General features: G+C 48.6%; 2 protein-coding genes across 2 annotated transcripts; one reads left to right on the top strand and one right to left on the bottom strand.

Annotated features, from left to right (window-relative positions):
* LOC8060600 (mitochondrial import inner membrane translocase subunit TIM8) lies at positions 10,656–13,136 on the bottom strand. Its single transcript, XM_002444640.2, has 2 exons — positions 12,979–13,136; positions 10,656–11,066 (listed from the first exon to the last, which is right to left on the bottom strand). Exons 1-2 carry the CDS (start codon positions 13,009–13,011, stop codon positions 10,881–10,883), a joined length of 219 nt encoding a protein of 72 aa, XP_002444685.1. The 5' UTR covers positions 13,012–13,136; the 3' UTR covers positions 10,656–10,880.
* On the top strand, positions 13,768–17,559 carry LOC8060599 (glycerophosphodiester phosphodiesterase GDPD1, chloroplastic). The gene is made up of 7 exons (XM_021464909.1): positions 13,768–14,127; positions 15,136–15,195; positions 15,292–15,372; positions 15,468–15,668; positions 15,794–15,889; positions 16,629–16,825; positions 16,929–17,559. The coding sequence occupies exons 1-7, from the start codon at positions 13,783–13,785 to the stop codon at positions 17,152–17,154; spliced, it is 1,206 nt and encodes a 401-aa protein (XP_021320584.1). The 5' UTR covers positions 13,768–13,782; the 3' UTR covers positions 17,155–17,559.

Genomic DNA, 17,559 nt, shown 5'->3' with positions numbered 1-17,559 from the left:
ACATCAGCACACAGGTGAACGGGTAATGGGTGTACTTGATTGAATGAAATCATCAATCACCAAATATTTAGCATACAGGTGACTGCTTTTCCTGTAGTATTATGATGGAATGGATCACCAAACATCACGTAATTTGAGCAGAATGGCCTGTAACAAGCTGGTGGTTAACCAACCATTCAGTTATCCGACCAAACATCCCAATCGTGCACTTCAGCGACAAACGAACAGGACAGACGAAGCTTACTATGGCATCTGCGAACTATCTAGTTCTGCAAGCACATACAAGAGCAGATACCATCATCAACATCTACAGTTCAGACTATCAGGAACATCGCTCAGACCACAAGCCCAGGTTCTTCGAGCATTATATTATATAAAACACAATCATTAGGTGAATACAGCGACAATCCATGAAAATCAGATGGCAACAAGGGTTCCATTTGTACTACTGCTGCGCACCATCTCTTCCAGAAGGCTACTCTGGAACAGGGATGCCTACTTATACAGTTATACCCCTGGTCGACCTCACTCGTCGCTCAGTTGCCTCCTTGGCCTTGGTACCCCGGACATGACCGTGCTTTGCTTCTCAGCCACTCCTCATGGTATGTAGGATCATAAGGAACAGCTTCACCATTTATGAAGGGTTCTCCTGAAACAGGAAGTAGAAGGTATAAAAAACTCGTGGAATGGTGAGTCCATTCACAGAAATGTACTTTCAACAATACAAGTATGATGATACATTCAAAAAAAAAGTTAGGATGTGTGGTCATAAACTATGGCCACCCACAATTTCATCACAAGACATAAGAAAAGTCTGAAATATTTTCTTAAGGCATACATACGAGATGATGCAAGAAGAACACAAGAAGGGTGTGTGGACTTGTGGTGAACTGCTATCCCAAGTTACAGGTTCTTATATCTGTAAGATGTTTTTCAAGATGACGCAAGAAACATACATGATGCAATCCATGTTATATCGCCTAAGATGATTTAACAAAACCCTTAATTATGTTATACCCTAAGGACCGATATGTTTTGCATCACAGGCCTATAGAAAAGAAAATTAGTGGGCAGAAAAACAGGCTTGTTCGTAGAACAGTTTGTTGTTTGCTCACATCTTCTGATATAAATAATGAAGATTCCAATTACTTTTTTTTTTTGAAAAGGATCACCGGGGGGGTGAGTGCCCCACCTGAATAATTCCATTGATGCCGGCAAGCCGGTGTACGGAATGGTTTACAAAGTAGCCTTACAATTAGGATTACATGAGAAAGTTACAGAAGAGTTAAGGCGGGAAAACGGAGCTCCAGTGATTTGGGATCGTGCTGTCCTCGTTTTTTAGCCTGCAGGCCCAGAGGTGGCACGTCTGTCGGCAAGCCGTGCTAAGGCGTTGAAGGCAGGGTCTCATTTGTCGGAAAACCACATCATGTCGGTGATTCCAGATGCACCAGCAGCAGAGGAGAACGAAGGTGTTGTAGTGTTTTGGCGGCAATGAGGGAGGTCTTGAAAGGTTCCACAGCTCATTGATGGGCGGGAAGCTCATAGGGGACCCCAGAACTAGGGTCCAGAGTTGGTTCGCGACCGGGCAGTGGAAGATTAGGTGCTCAGATGTTTCTGGCGCCACTTTGCAAAGCTCACAGGTGGAATTGTCGACAATGTGTTTCTTGAGCAAGTTGCAGCGGTTTTGGATTCGGTCCTGAAGAAGCAGCCAGGCAAAGAATTTAACTCGCTGAGGTGCCTTGCTTTTCCACACAAAGCTGAAGACCGGGCTTGTGTGCTGCGTGTGTACTGCCGCCTTGTATACCGCAGCGGTGCTTAGTCTTCCATCAGCTGAGATAAGATTGGAGGTGCGCTTGTCCATTTGATCCGTTAACATTACCTGATCCATTAGTTGGTTTAGGCATAGCAGTTCGGAGACAGCCCCAGCAGAAAGCCTGGAGCTCAGAAGGTGATTGATCCCCAGTTGGACAACTTGTTGGACGGAGCAGTGAGGCTGGGAGCAGTGGCTGTATAGAATTTGGAATTTTGCAGCCAAGAAGAAATCCCCTAACCAAGCATCCCACCAGAAGGAGGTGTCCTGTCCATTGCCCACTGACACTCTGGTGATGGAGCGGTAGACCGGCATTAGAGCTTTTAGCCCGTGCCAGTGGTTGGCAGACCCGGACCAGTCGGTGTGATAAGGTTGTTGTTTTGCCTAGCCCAGGACGCCCAGGCCGATTGCTCCGGGTTGAAGAGGCGGTGCACGAGTTTCAGCAAGAGTGCAGCATTCTGGGCAGCGAGGTTTCTCACACCAAGTCCTCCTTCTTGCAGGGGCTTCATTACTGTCTCCCAGCTAACCAGGCACTTAGATCCTGAGGTTTTGCCTTTCCCTGCCCAGAGGAAAGCTCGCCGTTTGCAGTCAATTGCCTCAATCACTCCTGGCGGTAGCGGGAGCGCCTGCATGATGTAGTTGATTAGCCCATCGATCACCGAGTTTACAAGAGTTAGGCGCCCCTGATGATTGAGTAGAGCTGCTTCCCAGGTTGCTAGCCGGCGGTCAACCTTGGAAATCAGCGGGGCAAAAGCGGATAGTTTTAATTTTGAGTTGGACAGAGGTAAGCCAAGGTAGGACTGCGGGAAGGCTCCTTGGGTGCATTGCAGGGTTTGGAGTATGACACTGATGGTCTCCTGTTGAACGTGCATCGGAATTAGGGTGCTCTTGCTGAAGTTTATTTGTAGACCGGTTGCCATTGCGAAACTGTCCAAAACAGCCTTTAATCTAGTAACATCAGCAACATCAGCTCTTATGAGGAGTAAGGTGTCATCAGCGTACTGAAGCACTGGGCAAGGTCCATCACACCCAGGGTGCCTAATTCCATTGTCAGCCTTGATCAGCCGTTGCAGGACATCTGCTACTAGCAAAAACAGATAGGGGGATAGAGCATCCCCTTGCCGGAGGCCTCTCTTACAACTAATCCAATTTCCAGGGCAGCCATTGACCAACACCGCAGAGTGCGATGTTTGAAGAAGTTGCAGGATCCATTGGTTCCATTTGTGAGGAAAACCCCTAGCCGAAAGAACTCTCAGGAGGCTATCCCAGCAAACAGAGTCAAAAGCTTTGGCGAAGTCGAGCTTCAGGACAATTGTTGGCTTCTTGTTCTTGTGGCAGAATTGGACTAGCTCAGTAGCATAGACGAAGTTCTCGGATATGGACCGTCCTCTAATGAACCCGGTCTGATCAATGTCTATAAGCTGTTGGATATGCTTCTGCAGTCTTGTCGTCAGAATCTTGGAGATGATCTTTACCGGGCAGTTCTGAAGCGAGACTGGCCTGAAATCAGAGGGAGAAGAGGCTCCTTCACGTTTGGGGATCAGGACTATATGAGCTCTGTTAATTCTGTCAAGTTCAACGGAGCAGTTGTGGAAGGCGTGAAGCAGTCGCATGATGTCCCCCTTGACCGATGTCCAAACTGCATTATACCAGGCTGGGCCTAGACCATCAGGGCCTGGAGCGCTGTTCACATTCATTGATTTGATAGCCTCCAACGCTTCACTTTCTGAAAACTGGGATATCAAGCTGTCAAGAGGTGGATTCTGGTTCTGGTATAGGTCTTCCACCTGAAAGTTCCAACTTGCCTGGACAGCAGACCCGAGGATCCGATGGAAGTATTGAGTGATTTCCTTGGATTTGTCCTCGTGGCTTGTGACAGTTGATCCATTTACTGTGATTGAAGCGATGAAGTTCCTTCGTTTCCTGCAGGACGCCTTTGCATGGAAATACTTTGTGTTTGAGTCCCCTTCTCTTAGGCTCTTTACTTTTGCTCGCTGCTTCCAGTAGGCTGCTTTCTGCCTCAGAAAGAGGTCAAGTTGTTTGTAGCAAATGTCTCTAAGGCACCGTTCACCTGCATTTAAGTCTCTGAACTCTTCGAAATGGTCAAACAGGGAGATGATAAAGTTGTAATTGTGGTATAAGTATGGTGGGGAGCGGTGCTTGCGAGCCCAAACCTTGGAAGCCTGCCTAGTTGCCTTGGCTTGTGCTACCAGGGACCCCGCGGGGTCCAGCTGACGAGGAGCAGAGAGCCAAGCTTGAAGAGCTAAGGGGACGAAGGAGGGGTTAAGAAGCCAGGAGCGCTCAAGCCTGAAATAGGTGGCTTTTGGGATGTTGGTTTGGACAGTAGCAATCAGGGGTGAGTGGTCGGAGGTTGGCCTATTACCAGTAGATAGGAGGGAGCCAGGGAAAAGGGAGGCAAAATCAAGGTTTAGGAAAGCCCGGTCAATTCTAGCCAAGGTCGGAGAGGCCCGTTTATTAGTCCACGTGAAACGTCGATCCGAAAGAGGTAGCTCTAGGAGCTCCAAGGTGTTGAGCGTGCTGTTGAAACGGGAAGCCAGCGATCTGCTAAAGTTGCCGTTGCTTTTGTCGTTCGGATGGCGGGTTAAGTTAAAATCGCCGATGAGGAGCCACGGTGACTGGATACTAGCAGCAACAAGAAGAAGATCGCTAAGGAAGGAGTCAGTGAGCTGGTGGTCAGAGGGGCCGTAGACGTTGGTGACTGCGAAATGGAAGTCAGAGACGTTAGAACGAAGGGAGACCGTAGAGGAGAACGCAGACGTCGCGGTAGCGGTTGCCGAAAAGAGGGAGTCACACCAAGCAGTGAGGAGTCCCCCAGAGGAGCCAACAGCCGGCGCGGCAAAGAAGGCGTTTAGGTTGCTCGGGAGGAAAGATCGATAGACCCAATCAGGTTGGGAGGCAAGCTTAGTTTCCTGCAAGCAAACAACATTTGGAAAATACCTAGAAATATTGTCACGAACAACAGCACATTTATCCGAACGGCCAAGGCCACGAACATTCCAGGAGAGGATTACAAAGTTTCTGCGCCCAGGATTCATGGAGCAGAGATTAGACAACGACCCAAAGACCAGGCGAAACATAAAGGAGTAAGGAAAAAACGCAGAAGGAACATATAGGGGGCGATAGGAAAGGAAGCAGTCCTGAAACTAGTTAACATTAAGGGAAGACGCCCGACGCCGCGGCCCTTGCCACCGCGCGGGTACTCGGTTCATCCAGACCCGCCGCTTTGCCCAGGCGGGTCAAGTCTAGGATCTTGAGAGCATTCTTCTTCTTCAGCACCCTGGAGTGGCGCACTTGATTCTTGAGCTCGGCTGAGCATGAGCTGAGGCTGTCCCTCAGAGCTTTGCGGGCAACTGCTTTGGCGGTGCTATCCAGGAAGGTACCTGGATCCAGGCGCGCGAGTCTGGCGCTGGTGCGCTTAGGAGGGGAGGCCCGCTGGGAAGCAGCTAGAACAGGCAGCTTAGCAGCATGATCTGGCAAAATTGTCGTGGTCTTCGGACGCCGCTGATAGCAGATTAGTGGAGTAGTATTCGGAGAGCGCTCTTTAGCATCTTTAGCATCGCTGAGCTGCGCGCTAGGTTCCGGCGCCAACACCAGCAAACATGGATCAAGGCGGCGGATGACGAGCGGTAGGCGAGGCAGCGGAGGAAGGGGGAAGCACCTAGGAGGGGTAGACAGGAGACGGCGCAAGAGGTGAGCCACGGGGTGGCCTAGGAGGGTGGAGCTGTCGCTCCCCGCAGCACTGCCGTTCGCCTCGCGTCCACCGTTCCGAGGGGCACCATTTCCAGCCCCGTTAGGGAAGCCAGGGGGGCCAATGCCCCGCTGGCCATCTCCTACGGGAGGCCCCCGGTTGCTGCGGTAGAAGGGCCGGTATCTGCCAACTGCATCAAGTTGGAGCGCCCTAGGCCAGCAGCGATAGATGCTGACGCGAGGCACTGCGCCAAGGCCATCGGGGTTGACAAGGGGGATCTCATTTGGCACCCCATTGAGACTGTGCCTGGCCACCACCGCCCTTACAGAGGAGAAGTCTCCGTCTAGGCAGTCACTGTCGATCTCCAGAACGTCCCCAATGGACCTCAGGGCTTCACGAATCTCGTCTGCGTTCCAGTGCTCCGGCGGGAACCTGGTAACGGAGATTGCGATGTGCCACTCCGGGTCGCGGCGGAAGCGGTAGGGGGCGAGCTCGGACCGGACGAGGAAGACGCGGCCTCCATTGAGATGAAACGGAGAGGCCATCGCCGCCATTTCCCGATCAAGGGGGCTGTCGAAGACGAGCATGTAGTCCCCCACCGAGGAGGGGAACAGACGGAAGGTGGAGTCCGGAGCTCCCTCGGACAGCGCCTCCCGAATGAACGGCGCAAGGGCCTCATCGGAGTCCAGGTTCTCCGTGAAGGCGTAGGCAACACGGCGGGTCAGCGCCATGTTCCCCGGAGAGGACATGAAGTGGACCCCAGGCAAGTCCGCCTCAGATCCATCCCTCGAGGGAGCACCTCGAGGAGAGCCTCCTGGGCTCCCTGGCTGGGACGCCGGAGTGGACCCCAGAAAGCCAGGCTCCGTGTCCGGGAGAGAGATGTTGTCGTTGAAGGCTCTCACCCTGGGAGGGGGCGGGGCATTGTCCTCCAGATCCCGCACCGCCATGGGGGCAGGAGCCGTAGGCGGGGGGCTCGAGGGGGCAGAGCGCGAAGCAGAGTTCCCCGGGGAGACTAGGCTCCACGAGGCAGCAGTGGGAGACGAGGAGGAGTGGAGGTCACGCACCCATAGACAAAGGTCAGGGGTGGCAAGTCTTGGGGGCTTGAAGCGCAGAGGGGGGAGAGCGGCTGCTTCCTTAGAAGAGGAGGGGTCTTGAATCCGGGGCCGCACGGAGGCAGGGCTATCGAGGGCGCTGCAGATGTCTGGCTCGGCCTCGTCCCCAGAGAAGTAATAGAAGGGGAGCGGAGGTACCGGTGCGGGCGAGGAGGGGGCCCTAGAGCTGGTTGACGGCGACCCAAGAGCCGACCCAGCGGGGGTCGGGCGCTGGCCGCGTGGCGAGGCGGACGCCGAGCCTGGAGCAGGAGAGACTGTAGCTGGCGCTGTAGTTGCCGGGGCAGGAGCGGCACCAGGGTGGGGGACCGAGGTAGTGTCCGCGTCCACGTGAGTCGTGGACCGCGACGTCGTGGCGCGGGTGCGCCCACCACGCTGTCCGAAAGTGCTTCCAAAAGCACCTCCAGAAGAAGACGACCGGGTCACGCGGCCATGCCTGGCCGCGACGCCCCACCGCGAGGACAGCTTGCAGTAGCGCTTCATGTGTCCAAAGACACCGCAGACGCGGCACCGGACGGGATCGCGGCAGTCTTTTACACGGTGGTCGGCGGCAAGGCACCGGAAGCAGGCAGAGGGAGCGTAGGAGAAGGGAGTAGATTTGGGAGGAGGTGAAGGTTTCGGAGGAGAGAGAGCGGCAGTAAGATAGGACTTTCCAGGAACCGAGCCGTCCAGTTCCTTACAAGGTAAGGCGGACGCCCGCCCGAAACAGTAACTGGCGCACTTGTCAACTAGTTCGGCGCGGGAGCCCACTGCCCTGTCGGAGGCGTTAAAGACTTGGGGCCCGTTGGTCAGAGGTGCAGCCGGATCAGAGGGCAGAGGTAGGAGCGGAGGTAAGGTCGCGTTGTCAGAGCTGCGGAGACAGAGGACGAAAGGGCGGCGCGTGCGGCCACTTTCTGCCGTCCGAGCAGCAACAGTGAGGGTCTGGTGGTTGGGAGCGTTGGCCGCATTGAAACCACGTTGGAGTTCCTCGGCCTCAGCAATGGCGGCAGCAGCAATGGCGGAGGCCTCGTCGCAATGCACGTTCAACACGAAGGAGCCCAACCGAAGCGGGGAATGCAAGGCGATTAAGCGAGCTACACTATCGGAAGCGACAGTCACGGAGAACAAAAACGGACCTCTAGACCGGGCTTTCAAGAACACGGGGGGGGGGGGGGGGGCAGTAAGACAATAGGAGAGGGAATTGGAGACCTGAGCGGGAGAGAGACGAATGGGGTTGGAGGAGGGGGAGGCAGAAAGCCAGAGGGTACCTGGTTTGGGCAGGGCAATGCCGAGGAAGGTGGGAGCAGCTGTGGAGTGGTGATCAAGTAGGAGGCGCTCCTGGAAAGCCAAGCCTGGCCTACGAGAGGGGACGTCTGCGGAGATGATCTGCTTCTTCTTCGTCGACGGCGCAAGGGTCCCTGGTAGCACAAAGGCAGGCAACGGAGGAGGCTTCCACGGTGAAGACGCAAGGACCGGCTGGTGGGACTGGGAAGGTGGGTGGCTGGGCCGCAGAGGGGGGGGCGGGGGTGGAGGTGGCGGCGGGGGGGGAGGCGGAGGCGTTGGTGGCGGCGGGGGCGGCGGCGGCGGTGGAGGAGGTGGAGGGGGAAGGGGGAGCGGCTGGAGAGCCATCACTAAAGAGGAAATATCTCCATGATGTTTACAATTTCCAGATTCCAATTACTCAATTTTAAAATTCAGCTGCTGCATATTATGTACAACAAGCAAGTGACATAATAGTGTCAACAAGCAACAAAGAGAATGTGAAAAAGACTACAATTCAAGAATAATGAGCAAGATCTTGTACATGACCAAGAAAATGCAAATAATCCATAGTCTGTACTTGGATAGGTTATCAGTACCTCCATAGCACTTATTTTCACATCCATGTATCAATCAGGAATAACCCAATGGACCTCGGGCAACTCTGCAAATGATTAAGAGGCATAAAATTCCAAAGACAAACATTTTATGGTATTCAAAAATCAATTACTTCCTACTCCTATATTAATTAATGGGGTCACAATACCTTTCAGTTTGTAAGAAAGTTCCTCAGATACAAGGGCACCAAAGGCGAAGTAATGACGAGTCAACACTGAATATATCTTTTGCCTAGCTTGTTCACCACTGAAATAAGGAATTGGTTTTAGATGCAGGCCTTGTAGAGACAATGAGCAAAAAGAACTGCATTCTATGAACTAAAAATTGCACAAATATTTAACACTCTAAAACTCTAATGTCCTAGTCACAGAAAAGAACTACAACTGGACCAAATGAAAGAACAAATCTGAAAAGATCACAATAGCAGATCAGTTAGGCCCTGCTTTTTAGGAGCAGGGCTATTAGCTAACTTATTAGTTGAGTGTTGTTGGATCCCTCATCTAATAGTTAGTAGCACTTAGCTTAGGGAAGCCAGTTAATAACTTTTTATCAGCTAGGTACTTCATTTTGAGCAGCAGATCAGTTATGCACTACTCCCTCCGTTCCAAATTATAAGTCATTCCAAGAATCTTCGAGAGTCAAAGCATTTTCAAGTTTGACCAAAAATATAGAGAGAAATATAAAGATTTATGTCATAAAATAGGTACACTATGAAAATAACTAACAAAGAATCTAATGATACTTGGTTGGTACCAAAAATGTTATTATTTTGCTATATAAATTTGGTCAAACTTGAAAAACTTTGACTCTCCAAGATTCTTGGAATGACTTATAATTTGAGACGGATAGAGTACTTTTTATGAGCGGGGCTATTAGCTAACCTATTAGGACATGTTTGGATCCACTAGCACTAATAATTAGCTAGCCGATAGCTACTAACTATACGCTAGCTAATTATTAGCAGGTGGTGGCCATTTGGATCCACCTATTAGCTACCTCAAACCTACTAATGAAACTAATAGTCAGCAACTTCCTAGTTAATAGCTAGTTGTTCTATTAGCAGATCTGTTTGGATCTACTAGTACTAATAATTTTAGCTACTAACTAAGCACTAGTGGATCCAAACCCTTAGTTGAGTCCCGTTTGGATCCTCTATCTAATAGCTAGCAGTACTCCTTCCGTTCCAAACCATATATCATTTTAGCTATGTCCTTAGTCAAACTTCTCTACCTTTGAAGTTTAAAGAATCAAACCAGATTCATTAGATACACAAGTCATATATTGATTGTGTATTTATTTGATATAGTAAAATGCTAATATATTTTTCTATAAATTTGATCAAAATTAGTTTTCTATAAAATGCTACAACATAGCTCTTCTATCAGTCCTAGCAGAAACACCTACAACAACTTAAAAAAAGATTCAGCGACATATACCTATCGACGACTTGGGGCGAGGGTGTTAATATAGCTATGGATGATCTCGTTTCTCGTCACGCGTGATGTCGGGGTTGGAGGCATCACCAGGCGGCCGCTCCATTGACGACGAGCCAGTGCTCAAAGTCGCACCCGTCGTCGAGGATCGTATCCTTGTGCGGGCATCTGCTCCCGTTCTGCGACGAGTCCAGCAGCGAGGATTGTCGCCGGCTGGGTCGCAAAGCCCCGGCCCACCGCACCCCCGCGCCGGGCACGGCCATCGCAGCCATCGCCGAGAAGAGGCCCGCGGCCGCAGGAGGGTGGGGACGCTGCGGGATCCGGCGCCGGCTTGGAGCGCACGGGAAAGGAGGAGCGCGCGCGACGCCGACGCCATACCATAAGGGAGACGAGACGGCGGAAATGAGGGACAACGCGGCGGTGGCGATCAAGGGAAGCGGCGAAGGAGGCTGGTTAATTGCTTCGGGGCCGAAATATCTGGAGGTGTCGAGGCCGCACATGGGCTTGTTGGGCCGTGAAATCTCGAATGGCAAATGTTGCTGAAACCTGGCCCATAAACAAATGGGACTGTAGGATCGTGTGCGAAACAATATAATTTCAGAGTCTCATAATCCTGCTTCGCCTGTCATGCGAGCTTACCAAACTGATGAAATCGAAGTACCTCGGATTGTACAGGTATATGCTGAGAGATTTTGCTTAAATATAAGCTTATTAACAGTAGTTATTAAGAACTAGAATTGCATGACCAAAACGTTCGGTTAAACTCAGAGCAGGAGGTGTACAAATCCAATTTCAATCGGCTCAATCACACTTTAACAAGTTGCACAACGAGGCAGTAGATAGTAAGATATAGAAAGTACATTAAACTCTCTGTTGAATCGTTCCAAGTGCTCAATGGAACCTCAAATCAAAGGAAAAACTTAAGGCGATTGACTAGGCAACAGTTTTTGTGCGACGACGCCTCACTGCATCTCAAAGCGTTTGGCAATCAGCACGCTCATGTCGAGAAACCTCTGGGCGCAGTTGGTCAGGCAGGTTGATTCCCCAGAGCTGAACTTGCTTCCGGGAGCGCTGGTGATGCATTTGTCCCAGCACACGCTCGTTAGCTTGCCAACCATCTCGTTCATCATCGCCTTTTGCTGCTCTTGCTGCAGTGTTGCAGAAACTGAGGTAAGAATTTTTCACATACAGACACAAATGATAACGAGCATGTGCATGCTAGCTCAAAATAAATCAAATGGGAGACCAAGATTAGGTTGAAGGAATGCATGCAACAGGAGATAGCATCATCCAGCAATGGGGGATTATGTGCCATGAAAAAATTAAGGTTCAAATGTGAAATATGAACAGCTTGATGTCTCTTGGTATAAATGCAATGCAATCCAACATGACAATGTTGGGGTGCTACTACGGATACAATAAGCATGCATTGACACAGAGTAACAATCTTGCATATCTAAACATACTTGGAGAAGCGGTAATATGATTCAATGTATCTATTATCATCAAGTAACGGTATGAATTCACAATCTGGAGCAACAAATGAAACAAATCATATATCCTGCCGGTAAATGCTGAATACAATACACATCAATAACAAGATTTCATTCCCATATGCAAAAATAGGAAATGATATATCATGCTGTAGTATTGCTATTACAGCTATATCCAATATCATGCAATATCTAAAATAAGCAACATGGTTGCTTGTGAAGGAAAAATAACAGAAGAGAGGATCAAGGAAAGACTGAAATTGCAATACATGGCTAGCGAGGAGGAGGTCCAAATGTCAAGTAGATGAAAGCTTAATATAGCATATGTTTTATGATCTGAGACAGTAGCTCAACAGATCGGTGAGCATGACCTAAATTTAAGGTCTAAGATTATTCTCTAAGAGCTGAAGTGACTAATTATGACATCTCCTACTTAGGTAACACCTGATAGACATTTGCTTTAGTTATTTACACATTTCATCACTATAAACCAAACTATGCAAACCTACATGGAGAACAGCTAACAAATTTCACAGTTGGCATCTAAACTTTGCATGATAGCCAGAGCTAAGCCCCCATAAACTTGAAAAACTAGGTTCTCAGCTCCTTAATTTGCTTATATGTGCAAAGTATAATATTACTCAGCTAACAAAACTACAGCAAGTGGTCCAATCAGAATTAGCTAATGATCCGATAATCAAGAAGATCTGGCTTAATAAGAGTTAACAGAAAACTGAATCTAACTTTCAAGTTCTTATAGGTCGCAGGGTAGGACAACAGTCAAAGCTAAGGGAGCAGGTTCTCTGCCAGATACGTTCAGAGTGTGTTTGCAAATTTCAAAATCACTCACACTAAGTGCCTCTGCCTAAAGTATATATAATATTACAGCAATATGATTTACGGACATAAACCCTATGGATGATGAACACCTTATAGATAACACAGTAACCAATAAAGCATTTTACCACTAGTTCAATGGATACAAACACTAAGAATCTAATTCACTGAACTAACAACAAATTTTGTGCAACTAGTTCACCTCTGATCAAAAAGTAAAATTTGAAATCTACCTCCAGTCATCATCTAGCAGGCTAGCACACAAAGCTGAACAAACCAAGACCACAATATTCAGAACCTAGCGCAGCTAAGCTGGAAAAAATAAAATCTTAATCGGCCATCGCTAACCAAAACGAGAATGCTCAGAACCAAGTCAAAACACCTCGCCCTGCTCAGAACCTAGTCAATCACCCCGCTCCCTTAACGATGCCTCCTGAGTGGCTTCAGATACAACAAACACTGATTGCATAACGAGACAGTGCTACAGGTACAAACAAATTGACCATCCCCTACACTGCACATGAAGCTATAACACAGAAAATTACAGCAGCACATCAGACCGCCATGAATCCATGTCCGACCACTGCAACGAATCGGTGCCCGCGAAATCAACAGCCGCATGCCCAGATAAAAGCAGAACTCGGGCCTTAGATGACGACGACGACGACGACGACGACGCACGCCCGCCGATAACGCATCACGATTCAGAGCGGGAGGAACAGGTTCTCACCTGAAGGAATCGCTGCATCTCGGGGTTGTCCATGTCGCCTCCGTCTGCTTCTCTCTCCCCCCCTAAAACCCTAGCTCGGTTTGGTTTTTGCTTGCAGAAGGGGATGGGGGACGCCGCCCGGCGGCGGCTAGTACAAGTATACTACTCCTTCCGTCCCAAAATAAGTGTCGTTTGCGCTTCCTGAAAAATAACTTTAACTAAATATATAGTAAAAAATATTAATATTTATATTATATAATTAGTATTATTGGAAAGATCTTTAAGTCTAGTTTTTTAACAAATTTATTTAGAGATATAAATATTGCACACATTTTCTATAAATTGAGTCAAAGTTGTAGCACGAAAACCTAAAACGACACTCTTTTTGGGACGGAGGGAGTACTTGTGATGCTGACGTCACGATGGGATGAAAGATGAACTCTCTCCGTTCTCCCTCACTGGGCCTGAAAATCTTTTCGACCCACCCAGCAGTACGGCCCAATTAGATTTGGTTCTGGGCCGTCCTCAAACGCTACTAGGCCTTTACGGGGCCACAACCCACCCAGCTGGAGTTCAGACTCCACAGACGCCAGGAAGAATATTCTGTCAGTTGAAACGGAATATGCCTTCCGAATAAACCCGCGCCGCGGCGGAACATTCCGCGAGCCGTCTCTCTCGTCGCTCCGCCCGCCCCCGGCGGCGGCGGTTGCGGGTCACGGTCAACCCGGTCTAAAAATATTCAAACAAAAGTATTCGGACACCAGCGTTGCCAAATCTGGAAACGTGCGCGACGCGTCGGGGCGGGGCGGGGACGCCCGAGCCAAAATGGCGCTCCCGGGCTCGGCGGGAACCCGCGCGGCGGTCGGCCTCTGCCGGATCGCGGCGAGCGCGTCCTCGTCAGCGGCGGCCGGACTCTGCCGGATCGCGGCGAGCGCGTCGTCGCCTTCGCCGTCTGCGGCGGCCGGCGGGAGGAGGGAATGGGAGCTGCCGTTCGCGCTGGTGGCGGAGCGGGGGATGGTGGTGGGCGGCCACCGCGGGATGGGGATGAACGCGGTGGGGGCGCCGCCAGGGGCGCGCGTCGGGGCCGCCAGGGAGCGGGAGAACACGCTGCTCTCCTTCGGCCGCGCCGCCGCGCACGCCGCCGTCGCCTTCGTCGAGTTCGACGTGCAGGTGCGCCTCGCTGTCTCGTTTGGGACCTTGTTCGGGTTTGGATTGGAATTCGCAGTTACACCACAGCATTGCGATGCGACAATGGTACAGTAATTGCTAGGTAGTGGCCTAGTGCGGTCGATAAAAAATGTTGGCGGCTGGGCCCTCCCCGTTCCGTCGAAATAATGGAAACGCGTGCTCTAGTGGATGCAACTTGCCACCGCCACCTAAAATTGGTTGCGACCTTCATGACTATTCTCCATTTGGGATTTGGGACTTGGATGTTGTGTATATGTAGCATATAGTTGCAGTGCATTACTCATATAAAAGCAAAATAAAAGCAAGCAAATAAGTAAACATGTGATAGAGTATATTTTTTTCAAACCGGAGGTATCCCCATTTCCATTAGAGCTAACGGAAAATACAGAAGTTGCCAGAGTGTTTCAGAAGATACAGAGAATGTGCTGGAGTATATACAAAGATTTCTGGCTAGTCAAATAAAACCAAGCAATAAGCAAACATGTGCTGGACTGGATTGTGAAACTGATTAGTTTGTGTTGCAATCTGGCAATGTGTGAGCAAATTGCGACTTCTGTTCGAGTCAATGATGATGATGATGGACTGACCTGTAAATGTTCTCTTGTGCTGAAGTTCTGCATCGGGCAAGTGTCAAGATTTGAAGCTGTTGATTGTCAAATACACATATACTAGAGGTGTTTCTGTTTAAATACTTGTAGTACTTACCACTAATCTGGTGGTCAAAGCCTCAAATGTATGATTAGTTAGAGCATTCTCAACGGCAAGCACCTGCCAAAATAAGTATGGGCAGTTGATAGAAGCATATGTGTTTTGGCTGCGTGTTATTTGCCTTTTTCCATTTTAAGATTTTATATGAGTGCAGTTCACCTGATTGATTCCTCTTGAACAGTTTGCAATCCGTGACGTTGTCCATGTTATCTCTGAAGTCTGAGTTTGTGAGACCAGACTGATCTGTTGAAGAAACCATTAATCTCGCCACCTCGTTTACAGGTCACTAAAGATGGCTGCCCAATAATCTTCCATGATGACTTCATCCTAACACAGGGGATTGTATGTTTTTTTACCCATCCTTTGTTTCTGTACTATCTTGTTCATCTATTGTAGGGGGAAAACTCTTTAGTTAAAGCTGATTGTTGTTGCATATAGGGAGCTGTATATGAAAGGCGTGTTACTGATCTTCTCTTGGAAGATTTCCTCTCTTATGGTACACAAAAAGAATCTCGCAAGGTGTCATACCTTCTTGCTATTTATTTTCATGCAAAGTCCATGCATGCATGCTCAGGGCACTCATATATTCACTGTCCTTTGCATTGGCCTTTCAGGTTTCCAAGCCTTTACTTAGACGGGCAGGAGATGGTAGAGTCCTTAATTGGAGTACAGAAGAAGATGATTCTCTTTGCACATTGCAAGAGGTCTTTCAACGTGTCAGTCCTCGCCTGGGATTTAACATTGAGCTGAAGTTTGATGACAGCATTGCGTATCACAGGAAAGACCTTGACTGTGCTCTTAAAGCTGTATTGCAAGTACAGTCTTTTCCCCTACTTCATATAGTGCTTAGTACAGTATCAATTGATCAGTCTATTCACATCCATTTCAGCACTAAGAGGTGATGATTGATGTCAATAAGGGTGTCGAATCATTTTGGCAGGTTGTTTTCCAGTATGCTAGGAACAGACCAGTCTTTTTCTCATCTTTCCATCCTGATGCGGCACAGATGATGCGGGAACTCCAGAGCTTATATCCTGTAATCTTTGAAACTTCTGTTTTGTGCCTGAAACTTTGAATTGCTTGTCAGGTTTCATCAATCTGTACTCTAGCTAGTATTGCAATGGTTATGAAATTCATTCATAGGCAAACTTCCAGTCAGTATTTAGCACATGCACATCAACTTTTCAAGACACAATCTGATTGTGAACACGCTTGCATTATAGTATTCTGAATGCACCAGCTAGTTACCTTATCTTTAGGTAGTTGCAAATCGATAATACTATATGTAAAATCTGAACAAATCTCTGCTGATATTTGATTGTATGTAATTTAGATCCACTGTTGTGTATGATGGAATTACTCTTCAATAAAATTTTGCTATGCATTTTTTTAAGTATGAGTGAATATGCCATCTTTCCCCCATTAACATAAGCTTTTAGGTTGTATCTAGTTCGAGTCTTGGCAGGCTCAATTAAATAAATAATTGCAGTCGAGTCCTATTTCCACGTTTGAGTAAATGAGGTTTTGGGCTGAACTGGACAACATCATACTAGATACATCTCAATCTCAACATTCAGAGTCATCTCCATCCTTTTCCTATTTTGCATTAGGTACTTTTTTTTAACATGAGGTTTTGTGCTGAATTGGAGAACATCAATACTAGATACATCTCGACATTCAGAATAACCATCTCCACCCTTTTCCATATTTTGCATTAGGTACTTTTCTTAACTTTGAGAATAATCATCTACATCTTTTTCTCTATTTTGCATTAGGTACTTTTCCTAACAGAAGGAGGGACATACAAACACCATGATTCAAGAAGGAACTCACTTGACGATGCCATCCGGGTATGCCTAGAGTATGATCTGCATGGGATCGTGTCAGACGTGAGAGGCGTTCTCAAGAACCCATCTGCAGTTATCAGAGCACAAGAATCTAACCTTGCACTTCTCACATATGGGGAGCTAAAGTAAGCAGCATATCGTTATCGCGTCTCTTGTGTCAGTCAACCATTGCATGTTCGTCAATCATCTTACAGCCTTCCTATGAATCTTGCTTGCATAAATTCTCAGTAACGTGTCGGAGGCAGTCTATGTCCAATACCTGATGGGTGTACATGGCGTCATTGTTGATCGGGTGGAGGAGATCTCAAACGCTGTGGCGGGTTTCGGTAAACCAGACCTCGGCCAGAGTGGTGCTGGTGTGGACGGAGGCGGAGCAAAGCATCAGGCCTTCTCACAACAGCAGCTGGGGTTCTTGCTCCGGCTTATCCCTGAACTGATTGAACAGCAACATTGAAGGTACACCATATATACCCAAGTGGCATCCCAGTTTTGGCCCTCGAAGAGGGTCAGTTGTTGTCCTGACTGATAGGTCCAGTTTGACAGTTTTAGGAGGTATACTTGTGCTGAGTGCATGCATACACGATTCTGTACAGTCCAAAACTCGGTTCGTGTTGGTACCGTGGTCGATCTTGTTGCAAGTAGGTTCACCAAAAGGTTGAGCAATGTACTGTTGGAAATTTACAAGATTGTAATTCGGATATCCCGTTCTTGCCGGGGTATCTGTCTTGGTTTTCATGTTGGTAGTTTAGCACAGCAATGTTGCCCATGAGGCCGTGACCACATCCATTTCGGGCAACGGCCTTATTATATCAGGCTTCGGAATGCAAAGAAAACAAGAACAAGAACATGCATATCTGCA

The sequence above is a fragment of the Sorghum bicolor genome, chromosome 7 (genome assembly GCF_000003195.3).
Source record: "Sorghum bicolor cultivar BTx623 chromosome 7, Sorghum_bicolor_NCBIv3, whole genome shotgun sequence".
In the NCBI taxonomy this organism is placed as follows: Eukaryota; Viridiplantae; Streptophyta; class Magnoliopsida; order Poales; family Poaceae; genus Sorghum; species Sorghum bicolor.
The sequence above is the reverse complement of the archived record's forward strand: the minus strand, read 5'-3'. Positions and strand labels throughout refer to the sequence as shown.

Bases quoted from the DNA above. Each gene is read 5' to 3' on its own strand.
- LOC8060600 (XM_002444640.2), bottom strand. From the start codon at position 13,011: ATGGACAACCCCGAGATGCAGCGATTCCTTCAG. The intron at 11,067-12,978 runs GTGAGAACCTGT...GCAACACTGCAG, and splicing joins AGATGCAGCGATTCCTTCAG to CAAGAGCAGCAAAAGGCGAT.
- LOC8060599 (XM_021464909.1), top strand. From the start codon at position 13,783: ATGGCGCTCCCGGGCTCGGCGGGAACCCGCGCGGCGGTCGGCCTCTGC. The intron at 14,128-15,135 runs GTGCGCCTCGCT...CCTCGTTTACAG, and splicing joins TCGTCGAGTTCGACGTGCAG to GTCACTAAAGATGGCTGCCC. The intron at 15,373-15,467 runs GTGTCATACCTT...TTGGCCTTTCAG, and splicing joins CACAAAAAGAATCTCGCAAG to GTTTCCAAGCCTTTACTTAG.